General features: G+C 39.8%; 2 protein-coding genes across 4 annotated transcripts; one reads left to right on the forward strand and one right to left on the reverse strand.

Annotated features, from left to right (window-relative positions):
- Nucleotides 1–107: 107 nt before the first annotated feature.
- vdac3 (voltage-dependent anion channel 3) lies at nt 108–9,198 on the forward strand. 3 transcript variants are annotated; one of them, XM_034117748.1, is made up of 10 exons: nt 108–190; nt 3,497–3,610; nt 5,144–5,215; nt 5,459–5,508; nt 6,534–6,686; nt 6,789–6,841; nt 7,002–7,229; nt 7,387–7,537; nt 8,030–8,087; nt 8,172–9,198. In XM_034117748.1, exons 2-10 carry the CDS (start codon nt 3,499–3,501, stop codon nt 8,261–8,263), a joined length of 969 nt encoding a protein of 322 aa, XP_033973639.1. In that variant the 5' UTR covers nt 108–190; nt 3,497–3,498; the 3' UTR covers nt 8,264–9,198. The 3 variants fall into 3 exon arrangements, with proteins under 3 accessions (XP_033973639.1, XP_033973640.1, XP_033973637.1); XM_034117746.1 differs by lacking the exon at nt 108–190 and adding an exon at nt 2,188–2,403 and having other exon boundaries at nt 3,495–3,610; XM_034117749.1 differs by lacking the exon at nt 3,497–3,610 and having other exon boundaries at nt 116–190.
- Nucleotides 9,199–24,363, reverse strand: ikbkb (inhibitor of nuclear factor kappa B kinase subunit beta). Its single transcript, XM_034117745.1, has 22 exons — nt 24,247–24,363; nt 23,252–23,373; nt 21,221–21,315; nt 18,331–18,451; nt 17,227–17,296; nt 16,012–16,100; nt 15,265–15,354; nt 15,052–15,176; nt 14,357–14,464; nt 14,138–14,267; nt 13,679–13,873; nt 13,460–13,574; nt 13,112–13,235; nt 12,867–13,018; nt 12,617–12,678; nt 12,432–12,532; nt 12,291–12,340; nt 12,093–12,192; nt 11,723–11,870; nt 11,162–11,259; nt 10,745–10,838; nt 9,199–10,578 (listed from the first exon to the last, which is right to left on the reverse strand). The coding sequence occupies exons 2-22, from the start codon at nt 23,354–23,356 to the stop codon at nt 10,522–10,524; spliced, it is 2,229 nt and encodes a 742-aa protein (XP_033973636.1). The 5' UTR covers nt 23,357–23,373; nt 24,247–24,363; the 3' UTR covers nt 9,199–10,521.
- Nucleotides 24,364–25,623: the final 1,260 nt, after the last annotated feature.

Raw genomic sequence — 25,623 nt, forward strand, 5'->3', positions numbered from 1 at the left:
TGTAAGTGTTTACGAGCAGAATACTATTTAACAAGTTATTTATGCTCAATGTCATTGCACAATAGCCCCGCCCCCGGCTGGAGGTCTGCCTCGCGCTTGCCCAGTGTGTTCTCCCTGCTTTCTCCTTCACTTTGCCCCGCTGCACCCTACAGCACCGTTAAACTCTGCACTTCCCGCCCCATACAGAAAGGTAAGAAACAACTGACTCTAGCAAATTGTTATTTTAGAAAAAAGTCTTATATCGATGTTTCCATCATGACAATCAACTGTTGACAATTGTGGTTTGACTGTCAGTGAGATTTGAAGGGTGTGCTGCAGCAGCCGCAGCGGGTATGCCAGGGTGTTAAAGCCAGTTCAGGCCTAAGTGCCGTGGCATATGTAAACTGTAATAAAGATCCATAAAAAAGGAGTATAACTAAATGTCGTCCCATGTTACAGACAGGGGACACAAAACGACACAAGGGAGGAAGGGAGGGGTGCGGGGATCATATTTTCTGTCAATACTATAAAGTAGCATATTTGACTATGGCCAAGCAATATTTAGGATATATAACATCTGAAAACAAGCTTTTGTGGTGTAAAACGTTAGCCTTCGGTGGTTGCCCATTAGCAAACTACTCTCGTCTTATGGACGCACGAACAATGGCAACCAGCAGAGGACATATCTGGAAAATAAGAATACTCGTTCTCTTATGGGACAGGCGAAGGGAAGTTTCTTATCTGTCTGTCTGTCAAGAAGCACAAGGTCCACGAACAGCTACAGAGCAAGGACTTCCATCATTTAGCATTAGCCACCTTTACTCTTATGTCATTACACACAAAGACGCAGAGTGGCAGTGACCATGAGTATTCATAAGGCAAATTAAACATCATGGACAGCTTGGAGAAAAACAGTTTAACAGTTAAATAAATAGATATATTTGGGGACATTGTGGGAATGTAATATATTATTTTATAGAATATGTTATAGAACATTGCCCCCCATAGGTGTGAAATCAGGCCTGGGCTAGACTGCCTCAGAACGGAAAACACTCACTACTTCTTATACAGGATGCTGCAGCCCACTGGTAAACAGGTGCTTGCACATCAAACTTAACTATTGTCATTACAAGGAAGGAAAATCTCTGGATGCATATCATATCAAACTATGTAAGAAACTCATACCTCATGCTCTTAACATTTAAGCTATAAATTGTGTTAGTGTAACTTGACTTCACTTGAACCCATCTCACACCCTTACATTCCTCCCTTACATGGCACACACACACCTCACCTTATCCGAGGGTTCACCCTTTATTGGGTAACTGCCTGTTTACTCAAGTTTGTAGTCTATTTTATTCATTATCTGCTCTTTAGCTAGGGGGCAATCTTCATGGTGTTTACAACTGCTAAACTCTTTCCATTATTTAAATGATTTAATACATTTCAAAGCTATTGCTAGTACGACAGATAATATATAGGATAACTACACCGATTATCTTGATTGGTTAGAAATGTATAAAAAAAACAACATTAAACACAATGGCTTTACCTTTACAATTATTTTATGGACACTTAAGTTGGCCCCTGAATCGAAATATCAGTTTGCAGTTTGACAGAGGAATTAACTACGGTTACTTTTATTCTGTTAATAACACTTATTTGCTTTGTATATATATATCATACTCTGCAGAAAAACACAATTTAATAAGACAGGTGAGGAGCATGAACAATTATTGTATGCTCATAGATAAATGTTTAGCAAGTGAGACAATGTGCTGGAGCTTATTTGAAACTATATAATATATTACAGGTGTTCCTCATTTTTTGGATCAGGTTTCTATGTGTTTTTACATCAAGCCGCTTTCATATTAAACAGTGTTTTACAATTACGACCATCATTGGAAAATTGCTAATTGAAAAAAAAGGACATTTGTTTTGTTTCTAATATATTTTTGGTCTGTGTTTGATTATTGAACACTTCACAACCACCATCTTGTTGTTTGTGTAGTCTCTGTTTTCCCTTCACATACATCCTATCCATGTTTATGGGTGTCATTTTTACCTTTGAGCTCAGTCAAGGCTGCAGCTAATGAAAGTGTTATGACGGGTAACAGGAATTATGATATATAAATACAGTGTCTATGCAGGTACAATACAGACAAAAAAATCTGTATTCAATGGGGATTTAAAACATTGAACCTGGAGAAGGACACTCGCTGAAAGCCTAGTCACATGTGTTGTAGTGTTAGGTTCACCTGGGCTATATTTAGAGCTGCGTGACGAGACTGAGGAAAGAAGGCCAGGAGGGAAAGGGTCCAAAATGGACTGTGTGTTGTTGGGGGAGAGGGGGGACAGGGTCGATAAGCAGTGTATGTTGGGAGACAAAGGCGGTCAGGACATGCACGGGTCAGCAAAAAGCAGGTCAGCTGGCAAACATTTGCTTACCGTTTGAGAAATGCAGAGCAACTCTGAGACAGACAAGACTTCATGACACATACTTTGATTTATGCTCAGGATTCTGTGTGGGAGAAATATTGAGATCTTAAAGGTCAAAAAAAAAAATCTTAAAGGTCAATTTGTTGTTGAGTAAGGGGTTGAAACCATAAGACCAACAAGACCAATTATATTTGGTATTTTCATTTGAGAGATTTCTGTATGTCTGGTCTTTGTTTGTTGGTTAGGTTTGAAGTGTTTTGGACTTGATTGGAAAAAGGTAATGTCATGGTAATTTAGCTACATTTGTAGCGAACACAACTGAGCTAAAAGAGTATAATTAGACTATACAAATGATTGTTTGTTAGAAAACATATTCTAAATGACTGTTGAAGTGCTCAATAACAAGCTAACAAGTTTCAACCTAAACTATTATAATATGTTGTGTTTGTCCTCTGTGGCAAAAATGTCAGTTATATAAATATAATAAATAGGGATGTAGGTCAATTTAACACTGATTTATTGTTTTGTAGTCATTTATATGTTATGTTCCTCTGAATCTGAAGAAGACACATTTGGAGAGAGATTACTGTACATGTACTCAGCTAATCTTTTGGTGACATGTGAGAGGTGAGCGTCACTGTGTCATGAAGTAGCATCACAGCACTGTTGATGTAATGCTTGTGGACAGGCACCTGACTGGTATGCTTTGTTTTCTGTGCCCTTGTAAGCAGCATATTTCACCAGATCATCATTTTGTACCCTTCATGCACAATCAGTATTCTTTGTCAGATAAAAATGCCAGGCTCTACACAGGCTTTATCATGTTCAAAGGCTGTGCACAAAGTACATGTGTTCATCAACAGCTGGCCTTTGCAAATACTGTTCAATATAATCCAATAGAAGGCTAGTTCTCTGCATAGTAAGGCAACGTCTAAGATCTGACTGCATGCTAAAGAAGCATGCGGATATTTATAGCAGCTGCAGACAAACCCACATATTGTGCATTGGTGCTGTTGAAAAAGGGCCAGACTGCCAATGTTTCTAATTGTCCCTCATTGCACTTCCTTCCTTTAAAGAGACATGGCAGAGACCGGAGTTGGGAGTGAGGTGCAGCACAAGACAGAAGAAGTCAAGCTGGTAGAGAACAAAGACCACTGTGGGACATGTGTGCACCACGCACCCAAGGGAAATGGTGAGTGGGGGTGTGTAAAACAGATGACGCATGGTCAGGGTCCCTGGATTGAGCTTTGGCTGCAGCGACATTAACCTCGACTTGCAATCTGTGAAATCTTTTTCAATTCCACTGTTTTTGGTTGCAGTGACAGCATGCGATGCAACCAAACATGCACCGGCTCATTGAGTCATTAGCTTATAAGGATCTCCAAAGTCTCCATTTCTCTTCACAAAAGATATAATAGGTGAGATTTATATTGGAGGGAGCAGCCGGACGAAGGCAAAGAAAGGAAGGCAAGTCACTGGTAAAATATTAAACCAGCCTAGGGAGTGCAGAACAAATGTCCCTGCAAAGTCACCTTGTCAAAAATATCTTCTTTTTCTCACACACACACACACACACACACACACACACACACACCACACACACACACACACACACACCCACACACACACACACACACACCACACACACACACACACACACACACACACACACACACACACACACACACACACACACACACACACACACACACACACACACACACACACACACACACCACACACACACACACACACACACACACACACACACACACACACACACACACACACACACACACACACACACACACACACACACCACACACACACACACACACACCCACCACACACACACACACACACACACACACCACACCCACCACACACACAAGGTCCCTGATGACTGCCTGAAGCCGGTGCAGTGCAGTAGTGTGCAGGACTCGTAGTTGCTGACTAACCAAACCTGCTACTGCTTAGGCTAGCTTGACTGCATTGGCTTGCATAGTATCTCTGTCCACATCATACATATTTATGTCCTCCTTCACACGCATATCACAGCCTAGATGTTATTGATGGTGAAACACAGTAGTAAGTCTTGCAGCAAAAGGACCATGTTTTGATGTCTACGTGAGCCAAGATGTGCTGCTTGCTAATGGGCTGTTGCCAGGCAATCAATGGGGGTCATATGGAAGAAATAGGGGGAGGAGAGAAGCTGTACATCACACAAACAGGTCCCCTCCAGGTGGCGAGTTCATTCCAAATAACAAATATGTATACTGATGTTTGTTGGCAAGTAAATATTTGGTAGAAATTATTTTTTTGATGCTTTGTGTGCAGGCTAATATAGTAGAACCTAAGCCCTCATTAGTGCTCTCTGAGTTAAATATCTCATCTAACGCAAACTAGCTATATAGGTTCAGCTTGTATATATTTGTAGCATTTGTTCTAGCATTTCGATTTAAAGGGGCATTCCAACTATTTTACGTAAAAGTTATGGGTAGTACCATTTTACAAACTCTTAAGGATGTGGGCATCTACTCAGTATGGAATGAAAATACACTATTGAGTTGCATTATACATCATCCATTTTAGACCATTGATCACTGTAACTTGGAAGCGCATTACTCAATTGCTGGAGTATCCCTTTAATTATGCATTTAGAGAGCTTGATGCAGTAAAGTGTGTATACTGAATGATGTGTTTTTTTAAATGTCTGTTTCCTCAGGAACAATGGCCGTCCCTCCTTCATACGCCGACTTGGGGAAATCTGCCAAAGACATCCTCAACAAGGGCTTTGGTAACTATACAATTTGTCTTAATGTATTTAAATACTATTCATACGATGTTGCTTTATATTTTGAACAGTTTTGGATGAAGCTGTTCTGAAACAGGATTGATGTTAGAACACTTTGCTCTTTGAATGCACTCTGTTTATTTTAACTGCAGCTGTTTTAGTGCCTTGCTGTGCAGTAAAAGGATGTGTGTTATTTTCCCAGGCTTTCTTTTTTTTCAAATTTCCATAATTTCCTTTCTTTCCCAGGATATGGAATTCTGAAGCTGGATGTTAAGACCAAGTCCCAGAGTGGTGTTGTAAGTACTACTGTTTTCTGTGTTAATGCCTCTCTCTCATTGCCATGCAGCACCAAAGGGCTGACTCACTGCCATGCAGCACTCCATGTCAGTGTATTTGCTGCCTGACATGTACTCAGTGTAATTTACACAATCAGCAGATTAACTCGGATCTGCAGATTAACTCTGTCTGCTTGGCATTTTACTGACACCAATACTCTTTTGCCTCAAGCTACATATCATGTTGTATCATGACGGGGAAAACAATTCTCCATTTGAGAAAAGTGTTTTGCTCCAGACATGTTGTGTGTCTGTGTTGGTATAAACCTGTTGCCATGGAAAAACCATAATGTACACTTGCACACAGAATTTTCCACATGACACAAACCTCATAAAAAAACATTATAAATGCATTCCCTCTGACTAATCTCACAGGTTTCTGCTTTCTCTGCTTTTCATTTATTTTCCCAAAGAGCATGTTCATTCTGTGTGGATTTCCCCTAACTCTCTCTTTTCTCTTCTTTCTGCTTCTTCTTTGGATGTTCCTGTCAGATGGTAAGAGAGTGTTTGTGTGCATAAGTAATATTTAAACACAGGTGCACCTCGGGGTAAGCCAGTTATACCAGTGATGTGTTTGTGTGAGACGATCTGTGCAGGCTTTGTGCCAAATGTGTCTTTGCAGCGGTAGCTCGTCCGAGCCACACCCTAATCCAACTGCTTCACCGTGTAATTAACACAACCAGCCTCTCCCTCACAGTCCTGCCTATATTTTAATATTCCACCTAATTTCTCCATCTTAAAGGTGTAGATCCTCCAATAAATAACTGGACATACAAACCTGAGAGGAATTGTGTGGCAGAGGAAGAGCAGAGAACAATTGTTTACCTCGCCTTTGTCTTTTCTTCTTCTTTCTCTGTGTATGTTTTCTCTCCCTTTCTGCCACTCGTGTCTGTAGTTGAGCTCTTATGTGCCTTTCTGCCTCCCTACCCATCTCATTTGATATCTCCATCCGCCCCTTCATCACTTCGTCCCTCTTTGTCCTGCAGGAATTTGCCACCTCTGGCTCCAACAACACCGACACAGGGAAGTCAGGAGGCCACCTGGAGACCAAGTACAAAGTGAGCGACCTGGGCCTCAACTTCAACCAGAAATGGAACACAGACAACACTCTGACCACAGAAATCACCATGGAGGACCAGGTGATTGCATATTAGTAATCTCAAACAATGTTCATAACATCAATACATTCACTTTCAGTTAGAATAGAAGCTCATGGTCTGTTTCCGTTTGTCTGTCTGTAGCTGGCTAAGGGCTTGAAGCTCGGTCTGGACGCGTCATTTGTGCCCAACACCGGGTAAGACCAATCGTGCTCACGCCAAGTATAGCTCCAAAATCTTCAAAATAATTGACTATACAGTAAAAACAGTTCTTAAATGAATACATGGGTGTACTATCAACATAATACTAACTTCTTAATAACTGTCACAATTGTCTCTCCTTGTTATTCCTTGTAGCAAGAAGAGTGCCAAACTGAAGACCGGCTACAAGCGTGACTTTGTAAACGTTGGCTGCGACCTGGACTTCGACATGGCCGGTCCCACCGTCCACGCTGCTGCTGTGCTGGGCTTTGAGGGCTGGCTGGCGGGTTACCAGTTGGCCTTTGACACAGCCAAATCTAACCTGACCCAGAACAACTTTGCTCTCGGATACAAGGCCGGGGACTTCCAGCTTCACACCAGCGTGTGAGTCCCAACATCACAGTAAAGTGAAAAAGAGGAAAAGGAAGTGATATATTGGATGATGGCGGTAATGAGAGGAAGCATTTCCCCAGGATGAAACATGAAGTTTAGACTCATTTCCGCTCCTGCTTATCTCCAACAATTTATTTTTGTATTTCAGTAATGACGGCACAGAATTCGGTGGCTCCATCTACCAAAAGGTGAACAGCAACTTGGAGACGGCTGTACAACTGGCCTGGACAGCTGGCAGCAACAACACACGCTTTGGAATTGGAGCCAAATACCAGCTGGATAAGGATACCTCCCTGTCTGTAAGAACTGACGATTTTATAATGATAAGACAGCATCAATAGATTTAGCAGTGACAATGACTGCAGCTCATAAGGAATTATATATTTCAATTTGGGAGAATAGAGGAACAAAATAAACATTACAAAGAGTCTGCAGCCACACTAGCAACTCTGTTCTTTGAGCTAAATGCACACAATGTTAAAATGCTGATGTTTAGCAAGTATATTTGACTATGTTTAGCGTCTTAGTTAAGCATATTAGCATGCTAACATTTGGCACTAAACTTAGCTGAGGCTGATAGAAATGTCTTTAGCTTTGCAGGTATTTAGTGATGAACTGAAATACTTGATATAGTGACATTTGATAATGGAAAGACATGAGCTCACCAATTATTATAATTAATTTTCAGGAATGTGTGCACCAGTGATCATGATTATCCATCCAACAGTCCAATCTGTCTACTCTCTTATTGCTGTGTTCACGCGTCCCTCATGGTTTGTTTCTCCTCACAGGCCAAAGTTAACAACGCCTGCCTTGTTGGAGTTGGATACACACAAAACCTCAGGCCAGGTTAGCTGATTTTCTTTCTGTTACAACAATCCAATAAAACATAGTCATGGCTTCTTGATACATATTCTGACTTTCTTACCTCAGGAGTGAAGCTCACCCTCTCAGGTCTGATTGATGGGAAGAACGTGAACGGAGGTGGCCACAAAATCGGCTTGGGTTTCGAGCTGGAGGCATAAAGAGACAGCAGGAGGACAGACAAAAAGAGAGGAAAACAACACAAGAAAAGAATAAAGAGCCCAAAAGTGAAACCAGCGAAAGGTCCAACCAGCAACTTGTAAACACATCTTCCCACTGAGTCCTACACACTTATGCACACAGAAACACGCATTTGTTGGCCTTATCCCAGAGTAGCCTCCAAGACCTCCAGTACTGTTGTTTATAAAGAATCAAGCATTGTTTTGTGTTGATTACTAGATTATTACACCCTTTACAGCTCCCACAACCAACCTTTGAGCATAACTTATCAAAATACATCAGAAGGACAAACAGAAATGAATGTGAACGCCCCATTCTCTAAATAATTGTCTGATTATTACCAAACAAAGTGCACTATTAATAGAGCATTTGCGTCTTAAACGTATCCTTTTCTTTCTGAAATAACATTTGAAGCACTTTCTTATTTTGACTCAGCTTGTTTTAGCCTGATTTAGACCATTAATACGTTTATTAGATGATGCTTGTTTTGGTATATTTTGGTTATTTGCATGCTTTCAAGGCTGAGGAGAAGTTTTTTTGTCTTTTCATTGTCACGTTGACAAAGTACGGTGACTGTAAACGGATGCAATAAAAGCTGGAGAGAAAATGCAGGAAATACAACATAGTAGCAGATCCTCAGAGTGAGTGGACTGACTTATTCCACCAATTGACCTCAGTAACACAGTTTTAAACTGCGAACCTTCAGTTGCCTAAATATCTATTTTCAGGTTCTGTTTGGTAAAAAGGCCAACAGAAATGTGAGACTCTTTTTATCCTGTCTCGTTTTGTGTCCTGTACCTACGAAACCCTTACCACGACATTTCATTGTGCTGTGCTTTGTATAGGAGAGTTAGTCAACAGTTAGGACCTCAAACTGATTTTATTGAATTAATGGAATAAACAATGTTAAACACTATGATTTTGAGGGCTGTTTATTTGTTTTGTTTAAAGGAAACACCACTTACAGTACAGTAAAATACTGTATTCAAGTTACAACATCACTGTTGTTGTACATAATGATGTAATGGTCAGATTTTGTAATTCTACATTTTAACAGCACAGCGCGTGTTCAAAGAAAGGCAAGATATCACAGACACTTATGACAGAATGTGTAACAATTGTCATCACTTTGTGGAATCTATACACAATAATACCTCGAATAGTTAGAATGATAAGCATACCCTGTTAAAGTTCATTAAAATGTACTTAGTTTTAAAGCCATTTTCACAGTTTTGCAACAGTTCATAAATTGGATTCTACTTTTGCATGTGCTTTGTTTTCACCCTATTGCACCAAGCAAAGAGAGAACCAGTTTCAACATGAATCTAACATAAAAAGCCTCAAAACACTTATTATTGCATACTAGATACATTATTGATACTGGACTGCTGCTGTTATTTTGACCACACCCTCCTTATGAGAATCAATAGATGACAAAAAACTTTTCATTAATAAAATAACATTTGCAAGAACAATATTGGTCCAGTGAGAAATACATAAAAATGCAAAAATATTGACATTTAGGTATGTAACACAGAGGTCAAGGGATATTTTTAGAATATAAAATGTTTTACTTGATTCTTCAAAATAGAATCGGTGGTTTCCTAATAAAAATCCACCAAACATTATGAAACAATTGGAAGTGAATATGCCTCAAAAACAGAAGAAAAATATTGCTGTCTCAATTTCTGTAAAACATTATTTACATTCGTGAATTCTATCACTCTTAAATCCAAAGATAAAACTGTCTCTCGATGTGTGTCAGCTTTTTATAGAGAGATTGAGTTTTATGCTTTGTACATCGTGCAAGCCTCCCTTCATGCTGTGACAAGTGTACGCAAGTTTAATACGAGATTTTCTAAATGCTTTGTTAGGACCATCTTATTTGATACATGATACCAATTAAATGGATATTTTTACCCCAAAACTAAAATAAATGTTGAGCTAAAATGGAAAATGGGCACATAAATAAGATCCTGCTTAAATAAGTTCCTCTGATTAAAATCGGAAAGATTTGCTTCAAAGCACTTAGCTTTACATTTAATTTCCGTATTTTACAATGTTAGACTGAGAAGGATTACCTACTCCTAAATCTCATTTAGCAAATATGTTTCATCAGATATTACTCTATATTCACATTTTTCACAGACCAGCTTGTGCTACATTCTGATGTAGTTTGACATCTCCTCCACACAGGGGCAGTAGAGTAACTCATGGAAGCAAAATAATGAAACGCAAATTAGGAGAGGTCACTGGAGAAATTCTGGCCACTCATCCACGTCCACTCCCTCAACATCTAGGACAAAAACAAAGGGTGGCGTCTCTTTAATAGTCATCACATTAAATGCAGAGAATCAATTATCATAAACCACAGCAGGCATCTGCTAGGCATCTCAGTGTGAGAGAGCTGAAGAAGGGAGAGTAAGCATGTAGATAGATAGATAGATACATTATGTACGTACGTCCATACTGCTCTCTGACTCCTGGATGGTGTCATTCAGCAGACTCTGGAGTCGACACTCAAATGTCCTGCTCTCCTCCACAAGAGACTCGTCTCTACAGACACAACCAACAGTGATTCATGCAGACAGTACTCGTAGTTTTGATGATAGGTTATCTGTGTAATTGCATTTGTGCCTTTCTGAAAGTCTCTGCTAATGAAAAGAAGCGGTGTGGAGTGTGTGAAAGCTAAATTAAAGTTTGTAGAAGACCATCAGCTTACAGGGAAAACGTCATGATTAAAGTAGTAGGCATACCTGAAAAAAAAAAATCCTAAACAACATTTATAAAAGAGTCTTTTAAACCCTGAATGGAAATCCTTTTTATACCCAGGTGTGGGGTGTGTCTTTGTGCGTGTGCGTGCGTGTGTGTAGACTCACAACTGCTGTAAACCGTGTTTGGGGGTGAGCAGAGGCGGAACTGACGAGGGGGTTCGTAATCCGTCAGGACTCCCACTCACTGGGCTGCGAACTTTGCTCTGCACAGAAAAGAGGATGAATTGTATTCTGTGTTAGTTCATCAAGCACCTGGAAGTTCTTACCTTTGTCTCTGTTTAAATATCAAAGTAGAGTACATGTAGGTACAAAACACACAGGTCAAGCATCTTCTTAAGAATAGCCTTTTTTTTTTACTTGGGATGAATGTACATAAGTCTTTAAATATAATCTATGGTCTCATCGTAAAAGTCCACCAAACATGATGAATCAAATGTAAACAAAATACACTTTTCTTGAGAATTAAACTTTTCTATACATGCTGCTATTATATGGTTATACACTGTGGCTACTCGTATCATTACATACAAATATAGGCAATTGACAGTCATCCCCCCAGTGAGAGTAGGTGTGAGTGTGTGTGTGTGTGTGTGTGTGTGTGTGTGTGTGTGTGTGTGTGTGTGTGTGTGTGTGTGTGTGTGTGTGTGTGTGTGTGTCCATCCTTACACAGGCGACTTTGAGCAGGTTCCACAGCTCCCTCTGACGTTTCTCCTGCAGACTCATCAGCACTTGTTCGCTCTCAGCCATCCTCTGGACCACCCCCTCCACCTTTGGCAGCAGCTCCATCACCCGCTGACGGCACACTGCTGTCTTACTGCATAATAAAACAAACAAATGTACTTAACACTTACAATTCACATTACCGTTACATCAAAGAAGTATTTTTGGCAATATCTTGCTCCATTCCATACAGATACAGTAATGCATTGCAAATTCAGAGCTGCTCAGAACTCATTCAGTTTCAGATTGAGCTACATCTTTGTTCGATTTTCTTTTAAGACTTTCAGAAAATATATAGTGTTTTGTGTCTTATTACCTGAGGTGTGTGTAGAAGTCTCGGAGCTTCCTCTCGTAGAACTGCACAGCTTGCACCACCAGGCGCACCACCTCCTGACCGTCCCCTGGGCACCTCTGGTCTGAGCAGGGAAAAAAAAAAAAAAAGCCATGTTTATTTTCACATGGAGACACCGTAATGATTGTTATGAAAAGGCGAACAGAGGCATGCTATCCAAACCTCTGGGTTTCTCTCGGAGTTTGCGAAACATTTCCATGGCCTTTCCTTCCCTGAGGAACAAAGAGAGGAAGAGAGCAGGGTTAAAGATCACAAAGCAGTTCATTTCTTCAGTTTTTAAAGTTGAGTTTGGTTCGCACTTACAGTGTGTCCAGGGCCTCTCCACTCCTACAGGGCTGTCTCTGCACATCCACTATGTCTGGCTGCAGCTGCATCATCTCCTCCTCCAGTTCACTGACCTTGGCCTAGACACACACATGGGTTTTATTGTCTTCAATGCACATGTGACTACTTCTTACACACACACACATAAACACACTCAACTCTACCTGACCACAGCTGACAGCAGTCTGCTCCATCTCCCTCCACACGCCCAGGAGCTTTTCTGACGCTACAAATATAAAAGCACTATCATTAGTCAGGGGCAAACTAAATTCTTCTAGCCATTCAGGTGCACTTTCTACCAAATTAGGCAAATCATAATTAACATTAAAGGACGGATTAAATGTAGTTTTGGCAGCTGTAGTGTAAAATTCCTGCTCTGTACAAACATGCTTATTTATTTTTTTTAAATAGTACCGATCCCAGTTGCTGTCTGTTCCTGGTATTTATCCATGTCTATGTGAAGGCTGGTGGTGAAGAAGTCCAGCTTGGCCATGAGTCTCTGGTGCATGGACACCATCTCGTTCTTCTGTTTGGAAAGTGAAGAGTTGTGTCTCAGCAGGCTCATGCTGAAAGAAAGAGGCAAAGAAATGTGTTTGTTTTATTAAATGCATGCGTATGTTGCGTGTGGGAGTTTGTGTGTGTATTTGTGTATGCCCTACATGGCAGCTTTCTGGCCCTGCTGCAGTCTTTGCCAGTCTTCCTTCAGGGAGCGGATGGTGTGCCACGCCTGGCCGCAGGTTCTCCTCAGAGAGCTGTAAGCTAGAACGTGTTTAGGGTCGTGTTCTGTGACAAAGACAAAGAACCAGAGAGAGAGAAACACAGTCACACAAGAGCAAAGGCATCTTACTAAGGTAGTAAAAAAAGGTGTTAGTGTCATATAGGCTGTATGTTTGATACATACATACAAAAACCCAAATAATTGAAAAGTTGAAGCAAATGTATCCATGGTGTTTAAGCCAATAAATGTTTATAGATAGCAACAGGTTAGCTTATTGTTGTGTACTCACGGACAAAGCGAATGTTTTCTGGAAGGGTGCGAGGAGCAAATTGAGGTTCATAACTGCAAGAGGAACGATCAAACAGGAAGACCAGAGGCAAGTCTGTCCGTCGCCCATCTATCTCCTACAGACAAAGATAACAATATTTCTATAACTCACTCCATTATAACATTTCCTGTTGATTATTTTGTGAAGGTATTGCATGTGCTGTGTTGATGCTGATATTACTGAGTAATCTATGGCGCACTGTGTGGCCAGTCCATGAGGCTCCAAGGCTAGTCCCGCTTCCAGCAGCAGCTCCTGATTGGCTGCAGGGATGCTGGCGTCTTTCTCTATCCTGAGCTGCAGGTCGGCCACAGTCTCTTCTTCCGAGACAGAGTAGGTCAGGATTTTAGCAGAAATCATGTTCAGGACATGGACCAGCTGAGGGAAGAGACAAAGACCAAACACATTGCAGAAAGAATGTGAAAAACGAGTTTGTCTAAATCAAAAAAGGTGCACATCTGTGCTAATTCTATAAAATGTAAACACTGATTTGGCTCTTAGAAAGTTAGGAATGTTTTCCTAACTTTTTGTCTTTTACTAATATAATATCATCAACATCAGACCACTGAGGCCTAACTGAACAATAAAAACATGAAAGTAAGACAACATGAAAATAATAAATGAATGAAATACTCAATTGACCTTGAGCTGCAGAACGACCTGCAGCTGGGAGAAGCAGTCCATGGGTGCAGCGCCGGGCTCTTTGCCGCGCTCCTGAGGAGACCACTTCAGCATCAGCTGTAGCCACCTCTCCAGTCTCTCTAATAACAGACTGCAAAACACCAGCCAACATATTAGACTGAGATAATTGGAGTATCAGATTAGTATTTTTTTGTGTATGTCTGTCATTGACAAAATCACCTGTTGAGGTTGTTGGGCTGAGGAAGATGTTGACCGAAACGGACGTCCCCCAAGAGGTCCTCGTAGACGACAATATCTTTGTCCTGCTTCAGCCTCAGTTTGTTGTGCCTGAAATAATACCGATGGATTACATGAGAAAAAAGTCCTTAAAATCTCTGGAGTTGAATATTGTGCACAAATGTTTTTTCCCACATTTTATTTGCTTTTTGATAATGGAAAATTCCAACCTGCAAACGCAACAAGTTACATGCCAGAAACTGAACCTCTACTGAGGGAGTATTTTCACATGTAACCAGACCCCCCCCCCCCCATATGAGTTTCATATCTATTATTCATTATATTAGTGAGGCACAAGGGGCATTGAAGTTGCCACAACCCACATATCCTGCAATTCTTTGCTTTGGCATTGTTTATTTATATAGTCCCCGTGTGCCAGTCACATAGCAATAAATCTTCATTTCAGTGCTTAATGTTGATAAACGTCATTGTTAAGGTTTGTTTTGCAAAAGATAACCTGTCTTAAGAAAGGTATAAAAGCAACAAAAAAAAGAGTGAAAATAGGAGTTGAAAAGTGAGAAATGTGGGCATTTAGACTTGCATAACTGTCGAAATAGCCTGAAAAACACGACTTCACGTTAAACAAATCAAATCAACAACTTAGTTCAGGTAAAAGCAGTTTCAAAATGTGGTATTACCAAGGAACAGGTTGCCAGGTTGGTAAGAAAGGCCTAAATCCTGTGATGCACTCAAACACCAGGGTCCCGAAGCTCCAGTAGTCCACAGTGACCGTGTACTTCTGTCTCTCAATGAGCTCTGGAGCCTCGAGGAGGGAAGAGAAAACATGTTCAGCGGTTACTGTCCAGCGTATGGTGAGAAGATCATGTGGAAAATGTGTTTTAATTACCTACCAAGTACTGAAGAGTTCCCACAAATGAGGTGCACAGGCTGCTCTGGTCCAGCTCTTTAGCATAGCCCAGGTCAATAATCTTGTGGATCAACTAAGAATAAAAGGGGAGAAAAAAAAGTGTTATCAGCATTTTTTTCATTCTACATTGACAAATTAATAACTTAAAGGAATAGCTCTACATCTTGGAGTTTGATTTGTTTCGTAAAGGTCAGCATAATCCCTGTAAAACATTAAAAACAGCTTTATTTGTGCTTTATTTGTGCTGGCAAACATATTGTGTTGATATCTGACAGACAAAAAGTCTATATCTTAGATAAGTGTATGCCAGACAAAAACAAGTGTTCAACTGTAAACTTGGCGCAGATATAGTCTGTTTCTATAAACTTAGCAATGTGCATAAATGTGAATATATAACCTTTTTATATGTCTGGCCTCATGTATATGACATTCATAATTTGTTGTTGATCTACTGCAGGCTGGGGGATGCAACAAGTAAAATCAAAAGTAGACTCATAGAGGAAGGTAGGAGATGAAGTGCAAATCTAAAGGAGTGAGTTTTCCAAATGAAATATCCAGTACAGCAAAGTTGTGCTTAACTGTGGAGGGTAAACATGTGGACGTGAGAGTCAAGTTTCCTGCACTTATTGGACAAAACCCACACTGAGACAAAAAGCTTTAAAATAAACCTCTCTGTTGTGGTTAGGGTGTATTTGTCATAAAAACACGGTTCACAGGGTCATTAACGCACTCTCTTCTCTCCCTGCTGCAGCACAATGTTTTCTGGTTTCAAATCTCTGTGGATGATCCTCTTCTTATGGAGGTAGGTAAGAGCTGACGCTGAAGGGAGAAAGAATAAGAAGGGATAAGAGTCATGAGGAAATGAGAAGAAAAAAGAATGCAGAGTACAAGGTGAATGCTTTGTAAATGATTTGAAGATTCCTGGCTTACTCTCATATGAAAAAAGTAACAAAGTATGTGAACTAGACATCGGCGAACAATGCAAATTGACCGCAACCAGTTTGATGTGCAAATTAATCATTTACATAATCAATGATAATTCAAGAAGAAAAACCAATTGGTTGGATGAGGGTTGATAGAGCCCATAAGATGATAAGACCGGTATTTACATGATGTAGCCTTTAGTGTGCTCTAACTGAAGTTAATGTCTAATATGTTTTGTCTCAGCAGAAACCACAATGTCACTTTATTGTACACGTCATAGGGTGAGTAGCGTGTGTGCTGGCAAAGAGTGTTCAACAAAGCGGAACTCGTAACCATTGGAGCACCTGACTGTATGAGCGTGTGTGTGGTGTGTGTGTGTGTGTGTGTGTGTGTGTGTGTGTGTGTGTGTGTGTGTTAGGGTGTGGATGTGCATGACTATGTCTTTACCCTCACTCTTTACAGTTTTAAGGTGATCACTCATTATCAGGAAATGTCCTCTAGTGGGTAACAGTAGAAGGAGTTTCTGTGTGTGTGTGTGTGTGTGTGTGTGTGTGTGTGTGTGTGTGTGTGTGTGTGTGTGTGTGTGTGTGTGTGTGTGTGTGTGTGTGTGTGCGTGTGAATGTGTGTGTGAGTTTATGTGTGTGTGTTTGTGTGTGTGTGTTGATTACTCTACTCTCTACACACTCTTACTCTGTGTGATCCATCCCATAAGTGTACTATGTCGCTGTGTATACAGTGTGTAATATACAATGTATACAAGGTCTGGTTGATGTGAGCATTTTTACATCATGTTTGGGTCAAAGCGTGAGCTGCCAATTGTTGACGTAGACCTCCGTCTGAGCGTGACGTGTCGCCATGGTGACTAAGAGGTTGGTGGTTAAGGGTCATTGATGACATCATGATTGTCCGTACTACAGGAAACTAATCACGCATCACATCATGAATCCCTCACTTTCATCTCCACATGCTTGAAAATGTTGTTATAGTCCCATTACAGCCGGGGATCGGGCAGGATACTCACAAATGTCACATAACAGAATCAAAACAGAGCCCTCCCTCATTCCAGCGCAGTTATCCAGGAGGTTCAGATACTGCAGAGAGAACAAACAGACACATGATACAAAGAATAGCATTAATATGTCTTCTTTATTAATGTTTTACAAGGTTCTGCTTTTCTTTATAAAACGGCCATTTCCTGTTCATTAAGTATTTTTTGTATTTGTTTTTTGCACTTTTATGGTCATTACAGGTACTATGTAATGAAATGGTTTCTCTGCATTTGACCCATCCTAGTGTTAGGAGCAGTGGGCTGCCATTATGAACGGCGCCCGGGGAGCAGTGTAGGGAACGGTGCCTTGCTCAGGGACACCTCGGTAGCACTTGGTCTTGCCGGGACTTGAACTGGTGACCTTCCAGTTGCCAATCCAAGTCCCTATGGACTTCGCCACCACCGCCCCAAGTACATGTGTTTGGAAGGGATCAGACATAAAGTGGATGTCATGATCGGCTCACATTCAAGCAGAAAACGATCACTAGTATCAACTTTCTCTAATACACGAACAGATCATTCTTTCACGAGGCTGTTGATTAGATTTTTTAGATAATTTTTTTTTAGATTCAAACTAAAAGTAATTTTACAAATTGGCAAATTAGCACTTCTGTTGTAAATCCTTTGATTTGTTTTACTTGAAACAATACAATTAAAACTACTTGAAACTTGTGGCAGGCGGGATTAAAGAGTCAACCTTTTCGTTTTTGGCCGTCTAAGATGCTTTGAATGTTTTATGACACTGTGGTTTGTGACGGTTGACATTTTCCTCCTCTACTGGCTGCCTGGTGCCAACATCGTCTAGCTCCTCAGGCTGCACACTTAGTTTGTTTCAGATTAAAAAACATTTATGGGTGAGCATCTTAAACCCAGTAAAAAAAAAGGGACATTTTGATGCGCCTGTATTCTTTATTCCACAAACACAGTCTGATCTTATTGAAGGAAGTCATGTAAAAAGGATTATCAACACAAACGATTCCTGCTCCTTGAAAGGACTAAGGGCTCTTATCCAGTGTCCTGAACTACATTTGTGCACACACATTCCCAAACACATCCCAGATATATATATATATATACCTTTCTCAGATCTCCTCCCTGACAGTACTCCATTGCCAGCAGCGGCAGGTCATTGGTGAACACCAATTTCTGCATTCCCTCAGGAACCTCTCGGGCTGCGACAACGTTGCCATGATCCAACCTATGAGAGTAAAGAGGAGCAGACATCAGTTAGTGGGAGCAGAAGTTATCGTTTCATATTTGTTATTCAGATATAAACCTCCGCAATAATCCACCTCCTAGGGCTGCCATTTTAGACGTTAAATATTTATAAACATAGCAGTCATTGTGCAGTTCTTTTGAAGAGTTGTAAGAGAGTCTTCCTTTGTAAGGCTTAAAAGAGAGTTATTTGAGTAGGTTTTAAAGAATTTCACATTACAGAGATTTGAGAAAAGTCTGAAAAAACATGTAGACCACTATATTTCCCCCCCCCCCCCCCCCACTATCGTGTTGATCTACTCCTCAGATTGATCTTGAAACCTCTTGGGAGGCATTTCCCATATCTAGACTAACCTTTATGAAAAAACACGATACATCATTTTCTCAGCTTATACCTGCATGACATCAATCAGAAATAATATTTTTCTTGCATGTCATGTCATTTGCTGTATCTAAAAACTAAAACGGCTTACTTTCGCAATAACGGGCAAACCTTTTCATCAGTTTACTCATCCCAATACTCCCTTGACCTGCTCTGTTAATTTGGTCTTTTTCACATTTCCTGCTGTTTTATAACTTTGATTGAAACAATGTGTTCCTGATACTCACAGGGTCAGGCACTTTTTGAAAAAAACAAAAGAGAAATAAAGATAACAACCTCAAACTGATTCGAGATGCAGACGATGGCGATGTATGATACCTTTTACAAGAATCATAAGCTGTGGTTAAGTTGTTATCAGTAAGATGTTATCTTTCCCCTGCAAACCTTTAGCATAATGGACAGTATTTCTCTCACTCTAATCTCTCTCTTTGTTGTGCCTCTCTTCAGCTTACATGAAACACAAGTTTGGGGGCGTGGGTACAAAAAGAGTTAGAGAGAGTGGGATAAAACAGTGAACCTGAACAAGATTGTCTGATAAACTATTTGTTCTTGTTGTTCAGCAGATGGTCTTACAATACAAGCGCTGTAAACACAATATAACTGTTCTTTGTGTTGCCGTCTGGCAGACGTTACCGCAGCATCCTGGCAAAAACAAAAAGATTCGGAGACAGTTTCTTCCCGCGGGCAGTGAGACTGTTAAACAATTGAACTGCTGAAACAATTTCAAAACATTCATCTGCTACTTAGTAATATATATCTACTATCTAATATATATCATTCCAATAACTTGTATATAGATTCGTACTGCACTATTCCACATACTCACTTTATTTTAGAACTATTTTTCTTTTTGTATTACTTTTACTATCTGTATTATTATGTTGCATTGTTGGAGAAGCCTGTGACATAAGATTTTCAACGACATAATTACTCTGTAGCTATGTTAGTTTGACAATAAAGAACCTTGACCCTTGAACCTATAACTAAAACATACTGAAATTGATGTGTTGTTATATAAGCATGTGGACATCTTTGTTAAGTAGCTGTAATAATATAATGGTAGGGTGCCATGTATGTGTCCCCTGCCCTGTGGTTTTTCCACAAGTTGAGCGTGGGTGCACGAAGGGTTGTGGTCCTGACCATGTCTGTCTGAAAACAACACACTTGTTAAACTGGAACTAGGAAATAAATGGTTTTATAATCCTGTTTGCACCAGCAAATGACAAAACACACACACTACACAAAAAAAATCAAAACCTGCATGAGCTGAGATCCGGCTCCAGTGACCCGACACCCAAACTAAGACCGGTAATAGACAAAGCAGACGTGTAGGGAAATCAAACCCTCCAACGCAAAGCAAAATGAGGAGGCGGTACATTATCCTGTCAGAAATAACCGCCAACCGACCGAAATAACCCAAACGCCCATGCTGTCCTAATGTTTTAATGTCTTGAGTGATTTCTACTATTTCAGGATACAAATTAAGCTTTTTCTTGCCTGTTGAGAAAACTTGTGAAACAGATGGGTACATAAAGTCAAATGTCAAACTCATAAGCCCCGAGCGTGTCATGGAATGTACCGCGGTGAGTTACAACACGTCAAACCAACACTTGTCTCTCGTGCCAAACAGAGCTTTAAGGCAAAGCATGAAATAGTTTGGACGGCTAAGTGAAATATGTCAAACAGTAAGATGAATAAGCCTGAATCATTTGTATACAGAGAGACAAACTTAGGCAAGGTGCGTTGGTCAAACCAAAAACAAACAAAAGAAGTTGCTGTATGTTGCACAACTAATTGCTGCTGCTTGATTTTGAATACAAAACAGTGCCTGATGAGAACTTATTGTACCTTTGGTAATTTTTATTAAATCATAAATGAAATGTGACTATTATCTTAGCTTGACCTAAGAGAAGAGTAGTCAGGTGTTTCTTTATTGCCAAATACTGAGGACATGGCCTGTGACGAAATACATTTTACAGCTTTAATATTGTAGTTACGTTTGTGTTTATATGGTTCATACATAGTCCCACATACATTTCTGTTTAAATCACAAACACTGATTGGAGAGTGGTCTGGTGTCTTAATGGTCATGACAAAAAACACATAACCTTTGTTGCCTCCCACTCTGTCTGTGTCTGTCTCTCTCTCTCTATATATATTTCCTGTCTTCACCTGCACTGTAAAATATCTAATAAAGGCAATCAGCCAAGAAAATAACACATATTGCAAATATATATTGAAGCTGTTGAGTGTCCTGTACATGAATGGTGTTTGAGGGTGAGAGAGAGAGACCGATTGGATCCAAAAGGAAGTTTTTTTTGTTATTGCTCTGAGGCCCTTTAGTAGGCTGTGTGCAAGTGTGAAACTTACCTCTTCATGATCTGGATCTCCAGACACCATCTCTCTTTGTTTTTCTCGCTCAGCTCCTGACGACACTGCTTTATAGCAATCTGTTCCTCTGTGTCCTGAAATCACATACACACACACATTGTTATACTGTAGTTCAGTTGTTAAAGTTGTTATGGTTCATTGTGCGTTTAGATTTAGGGCAGAAACTAATATTTCATTTTTTATTGAAAATATCAGCCTTTTATTTTCTCTATTTAAACAAGTATTCATTGTTTCAGTAAACAGTTACCAATAGAACATTAATAAAACACATTAGAGACGGTACATAGCAGGGGATATATGTTTAACAGTAGGGTCGTTGCCAATGTATTTCTTAATAATAATTGATAAAAAGAGAGGGAATGGAGAACAAAACATGACAAATATACAAATACAAAACATAAACGACTACAACTTTTCCTGCAAATCACTAAACACAATCTGAATTTAACAACTTGCCAAAAATAATGAGCAACACAAGTATCACAACGAGGAAAGCACACCCACCCTGCTTCCCATAAATCAACTAATAATAGCTTATCGTATTGTCATTAAGGAAGGAAATCGGGGAAATCCTTATAAAGGAAGTGAAGTCCCTGCTTCCCATAACTTCATCTATCAACTAATAATAGCTTATAGTATTCTCATTAAGGAAGGAACACGGGAAAACATCACAGCATTAGCAGTGCCCTTTATAGTAATTTTCATTTCCTCTTAAACACTGCTCTGCCATCATTGATGCTTCGCTGTGATTTTAACGTTTAACAATACATAATTTACTATTGAAGATTACTTCTTGCTTACTGTAAATTGCAGTAGAATTAAATAACATGACAAACTTATTTTTGCTAATTTCTAGACTTGTATACACAGCATGTGTAATTGACGCCAAATCATGCAGGAAATGCTCGGGAATGCAGCCGAACAGGGAGAAGTCAAAAAACGCTGTTGCGTTTGTATAATAATCTTTTATATTTTAAAGTATTTGAAATTATGCTTTCCTGCCGTTTGGACTCGACATCACTTCTATAACTACATTCAAATGCTGATGCTGTCTGGCTCAAAGCAAGGTCTAATTGTGCCTTGAAAGTTAGTGTGACTTATACAACTCAAGTACACGTACAGAGGAAGAGGAAGAGGAAGAGGAAGGTCCTTGTTCCCATATTGTGCAAATGCAACTTTACAATTCCCTCATCCTGTGACTCGAATGGTTATCATTACAATAGCTTTCTGTAGGACTAAGAGACAGCTTCCCTCCTGATGTCATACAACCCATTTGAACAAATTCGGTTTACAGTTCTTTTTTTTGGTATGCAAGATGTAAACTAAAGAGTTATCAAAAACATGGATTTGAGTGCAGGCAAGCATTTTCGGCGCAATTCTATTGTCTTAAGGCAGAGACTTTCAAACAGTGAGTTAAGAGGGGGGTGCAAAGGGCAATATGTTTAGGAATTCTTTTGTCACTTCTCTGAGATATTGCAGTAAAATCTCAACACACAGACATAATACACATATTTTTAGATTCAGTATGACTTATTCTTCCTGAAGATATAATTATAACCTATTCCTCTATTGCAAACAAGCTTCCTTTTAAATTATAGAAAAAGAAAATCCTTCTAAATTATTGAACCTTCTTCATCAGAGAATCATCAGGTTTTTTATGTTCTCTTTAGTATCCAGGTAATCCTATGATAACTGACTGTACATGTAGTGATACATTGCCAACAGGAACTCCTTGGAGCTAATTATACATACTTATTGGTGCCAATATAACAACAAAAGTAAAACAATTATTTTGATTTTGATTATGGAACGATGGGCGGCTGGGAAACGTCACCATGTCAACATTTGTTTTTTTCCTCACTAGTAATTAAAAAGCTCAGTCACTGTAATAATCCATCATTTAAACTTCCTTTTTTCAGGTTTATGACCATGTTCTATCACTGCAACAAATAAAATGTTCTCGAATGGGGACAATGATGCAGACAGCGTGTTTAAAGTGTGGATGGATACCTTGTTTTGCCATCTTGTGACGTTCCCAAAGCCTCCGGTGCCAAGACGCTCCTTCCGCTCCCAGGACCCACAGCTCTGCTGCTGCTGCAGGGGGACTCGATTCATGGCCTCGGACGCTGAGCCTTCACCCCAGGCAACCAATAACAATAATCAACAGTTATACACATTGTGGCCCCCTGAAGCTCACACCAGAAAACTTAATTGTATGATTAGTAGAATATGGAGAAACAACTTTGCTAATATTAGATCTTAACCACACAACAATTTTACAATGTAGCCTGACGATGGCATTAGAAGAAGTGCCTTGTTGTTATCTTTATAAAAACAAGTGAATAGCCTGTACAGTTGATATTTGAGGACTTAACTTACCCAAGTTACTAGGCGGCTGTACTTAACAACAATCTTGAGGTAGCCTACTTGTACTTGCCATATATGGAACTTTATGCTTTTTTCCATCACATCTCACACTACTACTCCACTACATATTTCAGATTCGGATATTAATACAAAAATATAGTTAATTAATACATAAGCGTGTATTATTAATGATTAAGCCATCCAACAGTATCTTTTATAATGTGATTTGAATAAAGTTGTAACTTTACCAGCTACAACATTGAAGGGGTAATGTAATCCAATGAAATAATTAGTAGTATTCTGCATAATGAGTGCTTATACTTTTGGTTTTGTAAGTAGGCTATATTTTGATGATAATACACTTAATATACAAATAATTTCTACACTGTTGTATTATTCAATAAGAGCTAAGTAGCCTTCTTCTTCCACCTCGGGTAACACAGTCAGTGGCTGCAGTAGTTATTACACATGCTGTATTAACAGGCCTGTTTAATACTGAAATGACAGAACATGGTTATCCTTATGTTCGTGTTTCCTGTTGTCTGAAGTTATAACAAACACTGCAGAGACATGTTTTCGGGTTTTATTTAATGCAGACATGCGCTCCAAAGTAGCATCTTATTTAAACTAAATCCTACCTTAGACTTCGGAGGCAGCTTTCACACCTGCTTTTCTTTAACACTCTGTATATATATACACAAGTTAAACGTTGGACATTTTGGTAGTCACTTCGCCGACACAACAAATCTCAAAAACGTTCGACTTCCTGATACTCACATTTCCTGTAAACCTGAAGGACCCGCCCACAAAGAGGCTCAGTCTCCAGCAGCTGGCAGCTGCAGGTCTACGCTTAACCAGAAAGTTTCACATGTTTACACATATATATTATTCATCTGTTTTAAGATGATTTTATGTGAAAATAGATATTGAGCTCACTGAGAAGAACGTATATCATGTCATTTCAGTCTGCAATTCATTTTGTGCAACTCAACTTGAAATGTTCCACATGTACACATTTGAAATATACCATTATTTTGTTGTAGAAATACTAGCTTTTATTTTACATAAAATAAAAATGTTAAATATTATGGATACTGATCGGCTTGGAGGTGTCGATCGATTTCTCATTACCACACAATTAAATAATACAATATATATACAATAATAAAAAATGTATGGTGCAGGTTTTGGTCCTTCAATATTATGAAGCATTTACATCAATTTGTTTACAAAATGGTAAAATTGATAAATTAGAGAATATAGTTTTCATTTATGTCATCTTCCCAGAAAGAAGCCCATGAGGTCACCGAGGTACATTTAATTCTGACATTTAAAGTATAATTCACTAGCAGGAACCACGCCACAACAGTGTGATGTTTGTACATTTATTGAAGTAACATGTGAATGATATGAGGGGGGTGAAGGGATGATCTGGGAGGACGAGCTATGGTCCGTGCAGTGGGAGACTCAGAGTGGGGGTTCCGTCTCCGGCATGATCTGCGTGGACTGATTACGGGCCCCCAGACGATACCTGGAATTGAATGTTAGTGTACGCAGTATATAAATATGCACCGTTTAAATATAAATGGTGATGGGCAGAGGATGTTGGGATGAAGGGATGGAGGGATGAGGGATGAGGGATGGAGGGATGGAGGGATGGAGGGATGTAGGGATGAGGGATGAGGGATGAAGGGATGAGGGATGGAGGGATGAAGGGATGTAGGGATGAAGGATGAAGGGATGAGGGACCAAGGGATGAGGGATGTAGGGATGAGGGATGTAGGGGTGAGGGATGTAGGGATGAGGGATGGAGGGATGAAGGGATGAGGGATGGAGGGATGAAGGGATGTAGGGATGAGGGATGTAGGGATGAGGGATGTAGGGATGGAGGGATGAGGGATGGAGGGATGAGGGATGTAGGGATGAAGGGATGAAGGGATGTAGGGATGAGGATGAAGGGATGAGGGATGGAGGGATGAAGGGATGTAGGGATGAGGGATGAAGGGATGTTGAGG

This window comes from Trematomus bernacchii, unplaced genomic scaffold, assembly GCF_902827165.1.
Source record: "Trematomus bernacchii unplaced genomic scaffold, fTreBer1.1, whole genome shotgun sequence".
NCBI classification, from domain to species: Eukaryota; Metazoa; Chordata; class Actinopteri; order Perciformes; family Nototheniidae; genus Trematomus; species Trematomus bernacchii.

Coding starts and splice junctions, on each gene's coding strand:
- vdac3 (XM_034117746.1), top strand. CDS start 2,303: ATGGACTGTGTGTTGTTGGGGGAGAGGGGGGACAGGGTCGATAAGCAG. Junction 3,611..5,143: donor CCACGCACCCAAGGGAAATG/GTGAGTGGGGGT, acceptor CTGTTTCCTCAG/GAACAATGGCCGTCCCTCCT. Junction 7,538..8,029: donor ATAAGGATACCTCCCTGTCT/GTAAGAACTGAC, acceptor TTCTCCTCACAG/GCCAAAGTTAACAACGCCTG.
- ikbkb (XM_034117745.1), bottom strand. CDS start 23,356: ATGAATCGAGTCCCCCTGCAGCAGCAGCAGAGCTGTGGGTCCTGGGAG. Junction 14,268..14,356: donor CAGCCCAACAACCTCAACAG/GTGATTTTGTCA, acceptor GGTGTTTTGCAG/TCTGTTATTAGAGAGACTGG. Junction 12,193..12,290: donor ACTCCGAGAGAAACCCAGAG/GTTTGGATAGCA, acceptor TTCCCTGCTCAG/ACCAGAGGTGCCCAGGGGAC.